This window comes from Cyprinus carpio, chromosome A9 (genome assembly GCF_018340385.1).
Source record: "Cyprinus carpio isolate SPL01 chromosome A9, ASM1834038v1, whole genome shotgun sequence".
NCBI classification, from domain to species: domain Eukaryota; kingdom Metazoa; phylum Chordata; class Actinopteri; order Cypriniformes; family Cyprinidae; genus Cyprinus; species Cyprinus carpio.
Window position 1 is genome coordinate 1,981,267 of NC_056580.1, and position 15,076 is coordinate 1,996,342.

The 15,076-nt window shown below is 38.5% G+C and overlaps 1 protein-coding gene across 4 annotated transcripts in view; it reads right to left on the reverse strand.

The window, feature by feature from the left end:
- Positions 1–507: 507 nt before the first annotated feature.
- tlk1a (tousled-like kinase 1a) overlaps positions 508–15,076 on the reverse strand; it is a 32,461-nt gene continuing 17,892 nt past the window's right edge. For 3 of the 4 annotated variants that reach the window (XM_042763131.1, XM_042763130.1, XM_042763133.1), the window contains 19 exons: positions 14,732–14,770; positions 13,806–13,881; positions 13,644–13,687; positions 10,561–10,656; positions 8,568–8,654; positions 7,970–8,062; positions 7,523–7,633; positions 7,230–7,366; positions 6,822–7,010; positions 6,407–6,473; positions 4,372–4,469; positions 4,045–4,126; positions 3,869–3,960; positions 3,422–3,511; positions 3,172–3,341; positions 2,677–2,812; positions 2,484–2,595; positions 2,038–2,145; positions 508–1,561 (listed from right to left, as the gene is read on the reverse strand). In XM_042763131.1, coding sequence (XP_042619065.1) covers positions 1,421–1,561; positions 2,038–2,145; positions 2,484–2,595; positions 2,677–2,812; positions 3,172–3,341; positions 3,422–3,511; positions 3,869–3,960; positions 4,045–4,126; positions 4,372–4,469; positions 6,407–6,473; positions 6,822–7,010; positions 7,230–7,366; positions 7,523–7,633; positions 7,970–8,062; positions 8,568–8,654; positions 10,561–10,656; positions 13,644–13,687; positions 13,806–13,881; positions 14,732–14,770 — 1,968 coding nt within the window. In that variant the 3' untranslated portion in view covers positions 508–1,420. The remainder of the gene's footprint in view (positions 1,562–2,037; positions 2,146–2,483; positions 2,596–2,676; positions 2,813–3,171; positions 3,342–3,421; positions 3,512–3,868; positions 3,961–4,044; positions 4,127–4,371; positions 4,470–6,406; positions 6,474–6,821; positions 7,011–7,229; positions 7,367–7,522; positions 7,634–7,969; positions 8,063–8,567; positions 8,655–10,560; positions 10,657–13,643; positions 13,688–13,805; positions 13,882–14,731; positions 14,771–15,076) is intronic. The other variant, XM_042763132.1, reaches the window with a different exon arrangement.

Sequence of the window (15,076 nt, forward strand, 5' to 3'; positions counted from 1 at the left end):
AGTCCAGCTCAGAGTATGTGAAGCTGCATATAAACAGATTAATGAGAACCTGACTCCAAAGTTTTTGGAGGAACATGTTCCTATGCACTGGAAGGTACACGATTGTTATACAATACACTGTCAATGCCAATGGCACCTGACTAGCATGATTGTTTTTTACATTTTTTAAAATGCTTCTATCAACATTTCTGACAGAGATCAAACATTACTGCCCTGTCTGAACTTTATCTGCAAAAACATGTCTTTACAAAAATACCTTTCTATAAATATACTAATGGTACATACTTTAAAATTGATGCTGTTTACAAGGTACACATGGTGGCTCCTCTCACCCCACAGCAATTTATGAGCTGTCAATGCCTGCATGTATTGCTGCAGACTTTATTTTGCATTTGATAAACTCTGACATGATACACGCACAGAGCATTACTTTGGAAGGCCAGTGGGTGGCGCTACAGACCGCTTGACAGAACAGCAATTCACATCAACCAAATTCAACACACTTAATGGAGCTTCCTGGCATTTATTTGCAATCATTATTTTAACAGGACTGTACAATTTATACCCAAAGTACATTATACAGCGGTTTGAAAAAGAGCAACATCAAAGCAGCAAAAAAAAAAAAAAAAAAAAAAAACACCAGGAAACCAAATATACAAGAAATCGGGCAAAATATTAAACCTCTGTACAGAACGAATCTGCTGAAAGTTAATATCTGAAATCAAGGTCCTGTACAAGAAATATACATGAACTCTCCAGAGGGGATACTTTATTTTGTCCTGCATAGGATTCTGTACATTGCCATTCATCTAGATTTGGTTCTTTTGTGCATTTAACATTAGTACGCTCCTGGGCCTAGTGTGCCAGCAGCCGCTCTGTATGCTAGAATTACATTCTCGTAGCTAGTTGAACAAAGCAAGGAAAGCTAACACTGTTGTCTGTACCACATAACATTACTACAGAGTGAAGAATGAAACCTTTGCAGGCCAGTTACAGTAACTCTGAACGGAAAGAAATCCTAAGTTCACGGAAACCCAGCAGAGACCGTGGGACTTGATAGTGGTTTGCCAGGTCTCTCTCTTTTTAGAACTGAGAGGCAACCATGTGAATAACCAAATGACAACAGTCGCGTTTCAAAGTACTTAACAGTAGCTGTGCCCTATTGAGTCCCCAGAAGGCATTAGTTTTCTTCAAAGACATTCATCTATTGGGTGTGTCTAAATTGTCATGCTTTATTTTTCTTTATTCTCCTTCGAAACACTTTTCTCAGTAAACCCAAATCTCATTGCTGCAAAAGCACATGAATTCAAGACAAACTTCCTCAAGCTTCTTTTCCGTATGGCTGCCTGGAAATGGTGGCGCCCTGCTCCAGGAGAGGAGCTGAGACGCCGGGCTGTCAGTCAGTGTTCAGTGCAAGCGGTCAGTAGGAGCTGGAGTTCGGTGGCAGGGCTCCTGAGGAACTGGCCCGTCTGATGTGAGGCAGCAGGTAGGAGTCGCTGCCCAGCTGATGCACATCAAACCGGTCCTCCTTCCTGTAGGCCAGACACCGGCGGATGAACGCCTGCAGGAAACAGTGACACGCCATTAATTACAAACACAAAAATGGTTTTGCACTAAATAATAAGTGTCTAAGAAAAGATGCTAAATGTCAAAATATGAGAGTTTGCCTCAATAGCATTTTAAATAGTTCTACAGTGCAATAAACTACTGAAGTGTTACACCAACTGCACACATCATTTTATAAAGAATTTGCAAAAAACTGTTCAGAAGAGTTCTAGATCAGTGGTTCTAAACCTGGGGGTCAGCAAATTTCCAAGACGGCCTTAAGATAGCTTAAAATTACTTAAAATAAGACAAACACTAAAATGGGCTAAAAATGAAAATGGTTCTTATTTTAATTCACCCACTCAACAACTGTTTATTCCTTGAAGAGCTACTGTTTTAGACAAAGTAGAGCATGCCACACTGCAAAAACTCATGTCAACAACTTCATAAAAAATGAAGACTGAGTATTTTTCAAAGAAAATCTGAAATGACCTTGGCCTCATTGCTGGCAACAGGTTTGGAAGGGAACTGAACCTCTGTGGCTTTCAGGATGGTGTTCTCCTGCAGGATGTCCTGCTGGGACTGGTTATGGCCAAATGGCTAGAGAAACAAACACACATTTTGCATGGTTACACAGAACTAGCTCTAGTTCTACAGGGACCAGCTGCATAAACATAGCCACTGCGTCTCAAGAACTAGTTTGACCAACTAGTAGTGAGCCAAGAGGGAATCAGACTTACTTTTGGGATTCAAATTAGGCTCTTTTTATAACTGACTTTAAACAGTTATGACCATTCTTGAAGAAAAAAAAAATAGATGACTTTTTAAGCAATCAGCCAGGCGTACTAGAAATCAGGAAAATGACAGCTATTTCCATTTTACACTGTAACCTGTAGATGCTACTGATAATCTTCCTATTTATTCAGATAAATCCTCACCTTTTTTCCATAGAGGCACTGGAAAAATATGACACCGACAGACCAGACGTCCACCTTATTGGAGATCTTTGGAGGCTCTTTCCCCACCACAAAACACTCCGGGGGTAAGTACTACAGCCGAAACAAGACACAACTGAGTTACAAGCTTTTAAAGGCAAAGGCCAAAATGCGAGGTTATCTGTGAGTGTGTTACCAGTAAGTGCCCGCTCCTTGTGATGTCAGGTCCATCCCATCTACTCCATAGTTGTCATCATCCATGATTTTAGACAGTCCAAAATCTGTGATCTTTATCTCTCCGCATGCATTTCCATCTACCAGTAAAATATTCCCTGCACACAACCAGACACAAATAAATACACAAGCACACACACAATCCCTATACAGGATTCTCTTCAACATATCTTTCACATATGCATAAAAAAATAATACATTCAAAAGATTTTTTAAAATAAATTAATACTTTTATTCAGCAAGGCTGTAGTAAATTGTTCAAAAGTGACAGTGAAGATATTTACACTGACAGAAAAAAATCAAATAAATGCTGTTCTTTAAAACTTTCTATTGAAATAATATGAAAAAATATGAAGCCGTTCTCAACACTGATAATAATCAGAACACACACAAAAAATTAGTCATTTTTGAGTGTTAGAGCGCATTGAAAAGTAAAACGCAGAGAATGAATGTTCACCGGGTTTGAGGTCATAGTGTATTATGGGTGGCTTGATCTCGTTCAGGTATCGTAAAGCATTAACAATCTGCATGACGATAGAGCGAGCTTCTTTCTCAGACATCAGCTTGTGCTGCTTCAAGTAGAAATCCAGATCATTTCCTTCACAGTATTCCAAAACCGTACAAAACCTGCAGGAAACAGAAACCCTGATGTCACTCGTGCCCTTCTCACGGATGCGCTCTGATTGGTCGGTGAAATCTGCACTCACGTGTCTGTGTCCAGTGAGAAGTAATCGTACAGTTTCACTATTCTGGGATGATCCAGCTGTTTATGTATTCGGTATTCCCGACAGGCGTGTCTGCAGAGAAGAGAGGCACAGAGAGGTGAGACCCAGACGGCCAGTGGACTACATTTCCAGACATTTCAAGTTCTGTGCCGAATACCAATTGGCATGGAAATACAGCCTTACATAACAATGTCCCCACACTGCAATGGGAGCCCGCAAGCCTATGCTACACACCAAGCACACATTAAAAAAGAGAGAAAATGCTTTCAGGGTTAAATACAGCTCCCTTAGCAGCATCTGTTGAAAGCTGTTTGCTATGTACAGTCTGTTAATGAGCTGCATTGTCAGTGTGATTTTTTTTTTTTAAAAGATACATTTTCAATATTTTGTTGGCTGAACGGTCGTGATCAAAAATTGAATGGAACATACTTGTGGTAATTTTCTTTCTTCTCCTCTCTCCAGTTTTTGTTGAGCTGATGAATCTTCACAGCAGCGTAGCGTTGCTCAATTAAGTCGAACGCCTGAAGAGCAGAATCATGAATCAAACGACCAGTTTCCTTCTCAAAGGTCAGCTTATATCAGGCTCTGTTATAAATGAGGGGTACCTTGTAGACCTCACTGAAGCCACCTCTTCCCAGCAGATGTAACAGCAGGTAGCGCTCATTCAGGGTGGGATGGTCCTTGAATCTGAGAAAGATTAACACAATACAAAAAACAAAAAAGGAGAAAAGGGAGGGTGGGTGGAAAATAATCATGTAAAACTAAATCATGTTTTTGGTAAAAACAAACAAATAAGCAGAAAACATTCTATAAAATGCTACAAATGTGTAGAATATGGACCGTTTAGAGTCCGTGAACTCATGTGTGTCCAGTACTAATGACACAATAACAGGGAAAAAGAAAGAAAGATCAGAGATAGTGTGGGTACATACTGTGAGCTGTCTTCATTGTTTATTCTTTTCAACTCCCGGATGTGAAGATTTCGCACCCTCTCCAACCTCTCCAGCTCTGCCTGAATCTCTGCCTCCTCCTACAAATACACAAACATACATTTAGATTTTTATGTATTTCATACAGTGGCATGTTCTGCCACTTCTGCTGATGGAGGAGATCAGAAGGTGGACAGAACATAGTGGGTAAAGCTGACGATCACTACCTTTTCTTTCTGAAAGAAATGAATACTTTTATTAAGCAAAGACACATTAAATTGATCCAAAGTAACAGTAAAGATGTTCATAATGTTACAAAATAATATACAGGTGCTGGTCATATAATTAGAATATCATCAAAAAGTTGATTTATTTCACTAATTCCATTCAAAAAGTGAAACTTGTATATTATATTCATTCATTATACACAGACTGATATAGTTCAAATGTTTATTTCTTTTGATTTTGATGATTATAACTGAAAACTAAGGAAAATCCCAAATTCAGTATCTCAGAAAATTTGAATATTGTGAAAAGGTTCAATATTGAAGACACCTGGTGCCACACTCTAATCAGTTAATTAACTCAAAACACCTGCAAAGGCCTTTAAATGGTCTCTCAGTCTAGTTCTGTAGGCTACAGAATCATGGGGAAGACTGCTGAAAGGACAGTTGTCCAAAAGACGACCATTTACACCTTGCACAAGGAGGGCAAGACACAAAAGTTCATTGCAAAAGAGGCTGGCTGTTCACAGAGCTCTGTGTCCAAGCACATTAATAGAGAGGCGAATGGAAGGAAAAGATGTGGTAGAAAAAGTGTACAAGCAATAGGGATAACCGCACCCTGGAGAGGATTGTGAAACAAAACCCATTCAAAAATGTGGGGGAGGTTCACAAAGAGTGGACTGCAGCTGGAGTCAGTGCTTCAAGAACCACTACGCACAGACGTATGCAAGACATGGGTTTCAGCTGCCGGATTCCTTGTGTCAAGCCACTCTTGAACAACAGACAGCGTCAGAAGCGTCTCGCTTCAAAAAGGACTGGACTGCTGCTGAGTAGTCCAAAGTTATGTGCTCTGATGAAAGTAAATTTTGCATTTCCTTTGGATATCAGGATCCCAGAGTCTGGAGGAAGAGAGGAGAGGCACACAATCCACGTTTCTTGAGGTCCAGTGTAAAGTTTCCACAGTCAGTGATGGTTTTCAGTGCCATGTCATCTGCTGGTGTTGGTCCACTGTGTTTTCTGAGGTCCAAGGTCAACGCAGCCGTAGACCAGGAAGTTTTAGAGCACTTCATGCTTCCTGCTGCTGACCAAACTTTATGGAGATGCAGATTTCATTTTCCAACAGGACTTGGTACCTGTACACAGCGCCAAAGCTACCAGTACCTTGTTTAAGGACCATGGTATCCCTGTTTTTAATAGGCCAGCAAAAGCGCCTGACCTTAACCCCATAGAAAATCTATGGGGTATTGTGAAGAGAAAGATGCGATATGCCAGACCCAAGAATGCAGAAAAGCTGAAGGCCACTATCAGAGCAAACTGGGCTCTCATAACACCTGAGCAGTGCCACAGACTGATCGACTCCATGCCACGCCGCATTGCTGCAGTAATTCAGGCAAAAGGAGCCCCAACTAAGTATTGAGTGCTGTACATGCTCATACTTTTCATGTTCATATTTTTTAGTAGGCCAAGATTTCTAAAAATTCTTTCTTTGTATTGGTCTTAAGTTATATTCTAATTTTCTGAGATACTGAATTTGGGATTTTCCTTAGTTGTCAGTTATAAACATCAAAATTAAAAGAAATAAACATTTGAAATATATCCGTCTGTGTGTAATGAATAAATATAATATACAAGTTTCACTTTTTGAATGGAATTAGTGAAATAAATAAACTTTTTGATGATATTTTAATTATATGACCAGCACCTGTATTGTTCTTTGGAGTACTTCTGCAGAAACAAAGACAGACATTACCTTCCCTTTTTCAATCGTTTTTACATCTGAAATCATACAGGAGCCACTGAGCTTGTGCACTGACCTTTTTGAGATGACCGAGTCTCAGTTTGAAGATCTCCTCCTGCTCATGGTACTCAGCTAAAGTTAGCCTGCAGGAGCATCAGAGGAACAGGGTTAAAAAACCTCCATGCATGTACAGGGCTAGGACGATCTGACTGTCAAAGAGTGGGAAGCAATCACATGATTCTGAAGCCGCTGATGCAGTTTCTCCACAATGCTCACTTACAGACTTACAGTGTATTGTAGCAGACAAAAAGTTAGTTTTCCATATAGTGGAACAAAATGTTTTAATCTTTTGAACAAAAACAACCTTTTAAACAAAAGCCTTAGATCAAAATGTTTTTAAGATCATCAAAAACTTCAAAGTTACATCAGATATTTGGGATGCTACAATCTGGTAATTCTATGGCACGAGGAACTGTTTTTCCAGCACTCACAGCTGAGGAAGGCTGGGTTTGAGGAAAGGGTCGTTCTCGGAGCCATTCACAGCCTTGGTCTTGCGTGGTTTGGGCTCAGAGTTGGTGCTGGGTGACTGTGAGCTGCTGGCTGATGGTGGCTTTCTCTTAGCTAACAGTTTCCTCTGTCTCTCGATTTCTTCCCGTTGTTGAATGATCCATTCCTGCTGTCTGCATAAAAACAGTCAATCTGTAATGCACTTACTTATAGATCTACAAAAGACCTACTATAGATGGGTGAAAATTTGAGTAAAGAAAGACATAACTGTTGAGGGACTTATTTTAGAAGTCAAGTTATCGTACTGTGCAAATAGTGTTTACTTTGAAAGGCTATAGAGGACTGCATGTGCAAATACAGAAGTCTACTTTGGGTATCATTGAGCGTCTTACTTGACGAGGTTCTGGAAGGCGTAGCCGTCTGTCCACTGCTCTGTAAACGAGGCTCCGCGTCTCACAGTGGTGAAATGACCCAAACGCAGTCGATCCTGCATGCTCTTCTCCCGACACGCCTGCTTCTCCTGTGTGCTCTGGACAAATACACACACCTTCAGAAAGATCTGAATCGCTTCATTCATTTTACAGTGTTGAAACTATTAAAGCTTGACCTTTACACATGAGCACTGGGTCTTTTTACAACCAAAAGCCAAAACGCTGATTTCTGAAATATCCCAAGGATGCTTCACCTTCTCAATCAGAAGTTTTTTGCTCATCGTGATGCACTTGTTTAAACGTTCTTTGTACTTTTCTAGAAGCTTTTGCTGCTCATCAATTTGTCTCCTAAGATCACAGTTTGCCTGCAGAGAAGAGGAAGAAAAAATTTGAAATCTATTATGAAAAATATAAACATTTTCGCTGTTAGAAATTCTTTAAAAAAAGATAGGGTTGCACTGAGTCTGATGTAACTAAAATTTGCAAGACGCAAGTGATTTTTTTTTTTTTTTTACATCAAATCTGATTCTGTCAAAAGTCTGTACATAATCAAAATGCACTCTAGCCACTCAAAAGATTCAAAGAGTTTAAATTAATAATGAATATTCAACAATATCATGAATAGTCTGATACATAATCATTTCTATTAATTAAAATGAATAAAAATGATTCATTTTCCTCCTCCTCATCCCTCTTCTCACCCGCAGCAGATCGTCTATCCTGCCCTCCTTCTTCTCCAGGTCCAGGTTTTTATTGCTCTCTATAGTGGCCAGTTTTACCACCGTCAGGTCAGTCTACAGGAGGAGCAAGACACAAACACACACAACTCAACACAACTTATTCATGATTGATTTTCTTCAAATACAGTCATTTTAAGTTACAGGGCTTTATCTGTCATCAAAACATTTCACTTTTTCTTTTTTTGTTATGTGAAAATTACATTAAAAGAGTCATGGAAACCTTTTACCATGCATTAATCATTTATTTGTGCTACTTTCCAAATGTCTTTAATTTGTACATTTTAATCATTATCTTTGTACATTTGTACGTTTTATCACTATCCCAGATTTATTTCTTCTAAATATTAAAATAAGAAATATAAGTACATTTATGACAACCAAAAAATGTCATATTTAAATATTTTTGCTCCAAGTAACCAACAATTTTGGCTCTAAACACTACTAGTAAAATAATAGTTAACGTGATAATTGATTTATTAATTGATGGATTGTTCTAAAACGACTGCTAATGAGTCTCTTGTTATTTCTATAATGTAAGTGCACTTATGCAAAGTCTCACCTGAACACTCTTGACGGCCATCTGTCTAGAAGAAATCAAAGAGTCCCCAAAACACAGACTGGTGGGAGACGAGCTGCTCTGCCGGGTCTGAAACACAGCATTGTACAACATTAGACTGTGCAGTAATGAGAGGCACGCACAGGCAGTTTGCATTGTGGGAATATAGACGAGTGTTGTTGTGGCATGTGTGTGTGTGTGTGTGCATTCCTGGGTGAGAATGTCAAGTCAAGTCACCTGTATTTATATAGCACTTTTAACAATACAGATTGTGTCAAAGCAACTGTACAGCATTAATTAGGAAAATAATGTGTCAATAATGCAAAATGACAATAGTAAACACTAAATTTTCAATTACAGGGACTTCATCATTGAATTCAGTGATGTCATCATCCAGCTCAGTTCAGTTTAAATAGTATCTTTGCAATCAAGTCAACGATATCGCTGGATATTAAAGGGTTCCTCCAACGCAAAATGAAAATTTAATCATTAATCACTTACCTCCATGTCTTTCCAAACCAGTAAAAGCTTCGTTCGTCTTCGGAACACAATTTAAGATATTTTGGATGAAAACAGGGAGGCTTGTGACTGTACCATAGACTGCCAAATAAATAACAGTGTCAAGGTCCAGGAAAGTATGAAAAGCATCGTCAGAATACTCCATCTGTCATCAGTGGTTCAACCGTAACATTATGAAGCGACGAGAATACTTCTCTCCAAATCAGCGTAGTGCCATTTTGACAAATCTGAGCAGTATGCACACGAAATTGTGTTCCGAAGACGAATGAAGCTTTTACGGATTTGGAACGACATGGTAAGTGATTAATGACAAAATTTTAATTTTGCAGTGGAGTAACCCTTTAAGTGTCCCCAACTAAGCAATCCAGAGGTGACAGCGGCAAGGAACCAAAACTCCTTTGGTGACAGAATGGAGAAGAAACCTTGGGAGAAACCAGGCTCAGTCGGGGGGCCAGACGAAACCAGCAGTTCAATTCCAGGCTGCAGCAAAGTCACATTGTGCAGAGGACTCAATGTCAGTTGTTTATGCAGTGTGTGTTTGATCATGATACACAATTATTGGACTGAAATAAGTCAGAGCATTAGCTTCAGTCCCGGATGACCCGTTCATAAGTGTTCTATGCTAAATACAGGTGTAAATGCGGTCAAAAACATTTTTATCAAATCCTGCTGCATATAAGGTAGTAGTTGGAAACATGCACTAGTGGTGTAAAGGCACTCAGAAATGTTCAGCATGCAACTTGCCTTTAAAGTCAAGGTTCAGCATGTTTTTGGTAGAGCAGGTGGAAAAAAAAAAAAAATCGTTTTTTCTTTATATTAAACAGTACTTTACGGAGCATGGCTCTCTCTGTAAAAAAATAAATAAATATCAAAATGTATTCAGAATTATTGTGCACCCATTCTATTGCGTTGTCTTTTAGACCCACATGTGCACATAGGTGCTCATTCAGTGAAGTCTATGAAGTTTAACAGAGACTAGGATCCTTTATTTTCCCCTTCTTTTTTCAGATGAGTTCACAACATCAAAGTAAATCAATATAAATGGTATGGTCTCATTTAAGGGGGGAACTTCAAATCACGTTTTGGACCCACAAATGTTCCACACATTCAGTGGTTAAAACAATGTTGCATTCATTCATTCAACTGAAAGACCTGTACCAAACATTTCCTATACTCATGTACCAATCCTAATTCGTGTAAAGAGCACCCTGACATCAACATGGAGCAACACACATCTAAAGTTCAGTTAATAAAGATACTACACTAAAATCCTAAAAATATTCTGCTCAAAACAGAATAACAGTGATGTGTGGCGTGATGAAATCTGAGACCCTGCTTTTGAAATCCGATCACAAGTGTTCAGGAGAGATGCATGCTGCTCCCAGGTATAACTGGTGGTGTGTCTCGCCTGTCCACTTGTGATCAGATCACCCAAGGCAGCTCTTAATACCAGGTGTGAACAGTGTGTGTGACATACGCTGGATCCTGGTGCAGAGTGGGAATGTGAGTTCTGGGGTGAACGGATGACTGGTGGTAGACCTCTTACTGGACTGGACCCATTACCACCCTGAAACTACAGAAAAGGGGAAATAAATCATATGGATTTAAATGATCATCTATGTGAGCAGTTCTAGACACCACTCCACTGAACACCAAATGGACTGTTTTTGTCCATTTTGGAGTTTAACAACCACTGTTTATTATATGATTTCACTGCATGGAACAGCAGCTTCTGTATCTGACTGAATTAAAAACATTTGCACTTGGAATGACATGAGGGTGACTAAATGATAGAAATGCTATTAAAACTATTTTAAGGTGATGCCATAATTTTTTCAATGTTAAAACACTTTCTGTTTGCCAGCTTAACGTGGAGAGACAATTATGAGAACAGCACTCTTCAAACATTGTTCGGTTTGAGCATCCTAATGTAGCAAAACTGCCTTAAATTTGAATGGCCGACAGAGAATTCCCTGTCGGCCAGAACAATGGCCGACAGGGAATGCATTCGGAAACTGGTTATGAAAAATATACCATATTATTTCGCAATGCCGCGTCAATGATGCTAGTAGCACAAAAATGATAGATCACTACAAAATTAAAAAAAATAAGTTTTTTTTAAATTTAAAAAAATAAAATAAAAAACTTATGGGGTCTGAAAAACCTTTCATCAATGTAAAATATTTCACCATCTCTGAAATTACTTTGACGTAACCAACAATGCCATGTGGGAATATATTATTAATTATATTTATAATATTTACTTATTAAAAAAAAAAATACTACTCTTCACTATACAATCACATCATAAATGAAATTAAGTCCACCCTACATTATTTCCATGCAAATTTTGTTTTGCTTGAAAATGTTACGCTAACTGTGCCGCAAATATGGTTTCATGTTTTTAAAACAACATCATCCAAGCTGCAATCTCTATATATCAGTTATGCTTTCATTAAGCCAATGCCGATGATTTATCACATGCTTTCATTATGTCACATTCGTCACATCTTAAGGGTAGAACCATTTCAGTCAGTTTGGGAAACGACTCTTCCTCTGTTGTACCGTTGACGTGTGGGGTTCCTCAGGGCTCGATTTTGGGACCCTTTTATTTTCCCTTTATTTTCTTCGATTGGGAAAGATTTTTGATAAGCACGGTATAAATTACCATCTGTATGCTGATGATTCTCAAATTTATTTCCCTTTAAAATATGGGGAGCAATCTTCTCGAGTCTTTGTATAACTGTTTGGCTGATGTGAAGTGTTTGTTGGCAAGCAACTTTCTCCAATTGAATGAGGACAAATCAGAGTTATATTGCTTTTGGTCAGAAAGGATGTGGTATGGATTCTAATGACAATCTGTTATTGCTCCCTGGGAAAAAATGTTCCTCTGTGAAAAGTATTGTCTTCATTTTTAACTCAGAGCTTTGATTCGACCGCCAAATAAATGTATATTTTTAACAACAACATTTCTTTATCTTAGATAGATAGCCAAGTTGAAGTGTATCCTCTCTGTCAGTGATTTGGAGAAGGTTGTTCATTGCTTTGTGTCTTATTGCAATGCTTTGTATCTGGGTGTGAGTCAGGCTAGGGTTATGCCGATAGACGATAGTATCGTGTATCAACGATAGTCAGAGATATCGACGATAGCAGATGTCTTTGTCGATAGTCAAGACGATATTAGGCTCATTCTAGTATTAATGTATTAAATCATAATAATAATAATAATAATAATAATAATTATTATTTTTATTTGGCGGCCTATTTTAATTCGGCTATCAAATTGCCTCGCTATTTCACTTCAGCACCGCATTTTTACACACAAATGAGGATTAGAGCCGGTGAAGGAGTCTAGAAGCACAAACAGACGTAGCCTACATCGTCTGCAGATATAAGGTATTTCATTGCAATTTAACAAGTAATCTGAATGGCTTATATATGTACAATATTTTAAACGAGCCCTCACTAACTGAGTTTAATGCCACAGTTATTTTAGAATGCATCTCATTCTTGTTTCAGTGGCATTGCTTCGGGCTCGTTATGGGGCGCACGGTCTAGAGCGATGTATGACTGATGCACCCGTTCAATTGAACTTTACTCCAAATATATGAACTTACCTGTTTTGAATACTTTATATTTAACGTGTTAGTTTATGTCAAATATTTAATGTTAAACTGTTGGTCTTTAAATGAAATCTACTATTGATTTTCACCGTTGACTGATTTTGCAGAACATTTAGACTGATAACTTCCATGCGAAGATGCGGCAAATTTGTCACAGGACGCACGGTATGGCAGTTGTGTCCGACCATATATGAACTAGCTGTTTTAAATACAGTATTATTATATTTAACGTTAGTTTATCAGTATGTTTGAAAGTATATTTTTTTCAATTGTTGGTGATTCCATAGGCTCACTTTCACGCACCTGCGAGGTTTAAAACACCAGATAGTTATGCTATTAAAAGTACAGAGAGTCTCTTTCTTGCTCCACCCATGCACGATAATATCGTGTATCGTCCATCTCACGGGCTGACAATATGACGATTTCAAAAATGACCCTATCGCCCAACACTAAGTCAGGCTTCTCTCTCTCGCCTGCAGCTGGTTTAGAACTCAGCTGCTAGGCTTTCAACTGGTACCACAAAGAGAGACCATATTACTCCTGTTCTGATTTCACTACATTAGTTAATGATTCTATACAGAATTCAATATAAAATGTTGTTATATGTTTTCAAATCTCTCCATCGCTTGGCACTAAAGTATGTTTCCAATTTAATTTTTCTACATCAACCTCTGAGATCTCTTCGCTCTAAGGATCAGCTGTGCCTGATGATTCCTCGATCACGCTTGAAATGTAGAGGAGATAGAGCTTTTTCCGTGACTGCCCCTAGAGTATGGAATGAGCTTCCCCTGTCCTTAAAAATATCTTCTACTCTAGGGTCTTTTCAGAGGATGTTAAAAATTTATTTATTTTCTTTGGCTTTTAATTTGGCTTCAGAAATAAAGTGAGTTGAGTTGAGTTTCATTAGCTTCCCCTCGAATTACTGACAGATACTCACATCAAAATAATCACTAATTTTGGGTCCCCGAATGACAGACTTCCCTATGAAAGAAAAGGAAAAAAAGACATATCATTAAGCATATTAAGCTAAACGTAAAGAATATACTAGAAAACAGAGAGAGAGAGAGAGAGCGAGAGAGAGAGAGAGAGAATGATTTACCCTGACTGCTCTCTGATTGGATGTCAGCTTTCCTCTTCCTGCCCCGTGATGATTCAGAGTGCTTCTTTTCGGGAGTCTATAAATGAGAGACATTACATTCATACACCATTTGTTATGAATTTATTCAGGTCTTATTTTGCACCCGATACACAATAATGCTGGCCTCAGCAAGCACTGAGCACCTTATTTAAATTCATAGTCTCCTGAGAGCAAATCGTACAATCTCTGAATATCAGCTGAGAGTATAACGAGACATATTGTGTGTCTTCAAACAGTATTTAATGACTGTTGAGTCTAAATGACTAAGAATATCCCTAATGTGAGAGTGCATAATCCGGAGCCTGGACCAATAATCACAGTCTATTTTCTGTCTCGCTAGGGAAAGGATGCAGAAATATCCTGCTCTTTTCAGCACAGACAAAGAGAGGTGTGCTGCCAAGGGCATCTTTGCATTCTGATCAGAGAGGAGTTCTCGCTCACGGGCTTGGACTGAACCCTCCACGTCTGCCACCAAACTCCAGCGCAGATTTTGATACCCACACACAAATGCTATTAAGAGATAAACTGAGTCCTACACACACGGTTAATCTAAAAAAAGAAATGCTGCCTCATCTATGCATTGATTAAAATGCTAATCTCTTTATAGCTATGAAACAGAAAGAGTGTGTTTCCAAAACAGATGTGGTTAAACTCCGCCCTGTTTACTATACATGGCTCCTTCATCTTAATTTATCATAATCAGAGTTTAATTTCAGGTTATTATAAAAAAAATGATGAACTCTTGTGTGGGCAAAGCCAGTGCGTTTCAGGAAACTCCGTCACGTCTCTCAAAAGAGAGGACTGTCTATGTGACTGAAACAAGAGCCTCCAAAAGCATCATTTATGTCTCTTTTCAATTCTCACATGACTGGGACACAGAGACTTACTGAATACGCAGGAGAACTTCCTCTTTTCCCATCTGATCCCTGCAACAGAGAAAGAGCAAGAAAGAATGAGAGAAGAGGAAAAGGAAAAGCAAAACGAAATGAGAGAATGAAAGATAAAGGGAAAAAGAAACGAGGTAAAATTAAAAAATTAAAGGACAAAAAAAAATTAAGAAATAAGGAAAATGGTAAGATTAGAAAAAAGGCAATAGAAACAAAAGAGGAAAGAATAAGGAAATAAATTAAAAGAAAAAGAGAAATAAGGATGACAAAGGAAAGAGGAAAGGAAATGAGAGAATGGCATGAAAAGGGAAACTAAAAGGAAAGGAAAAGGAGAAAATTAAAGGA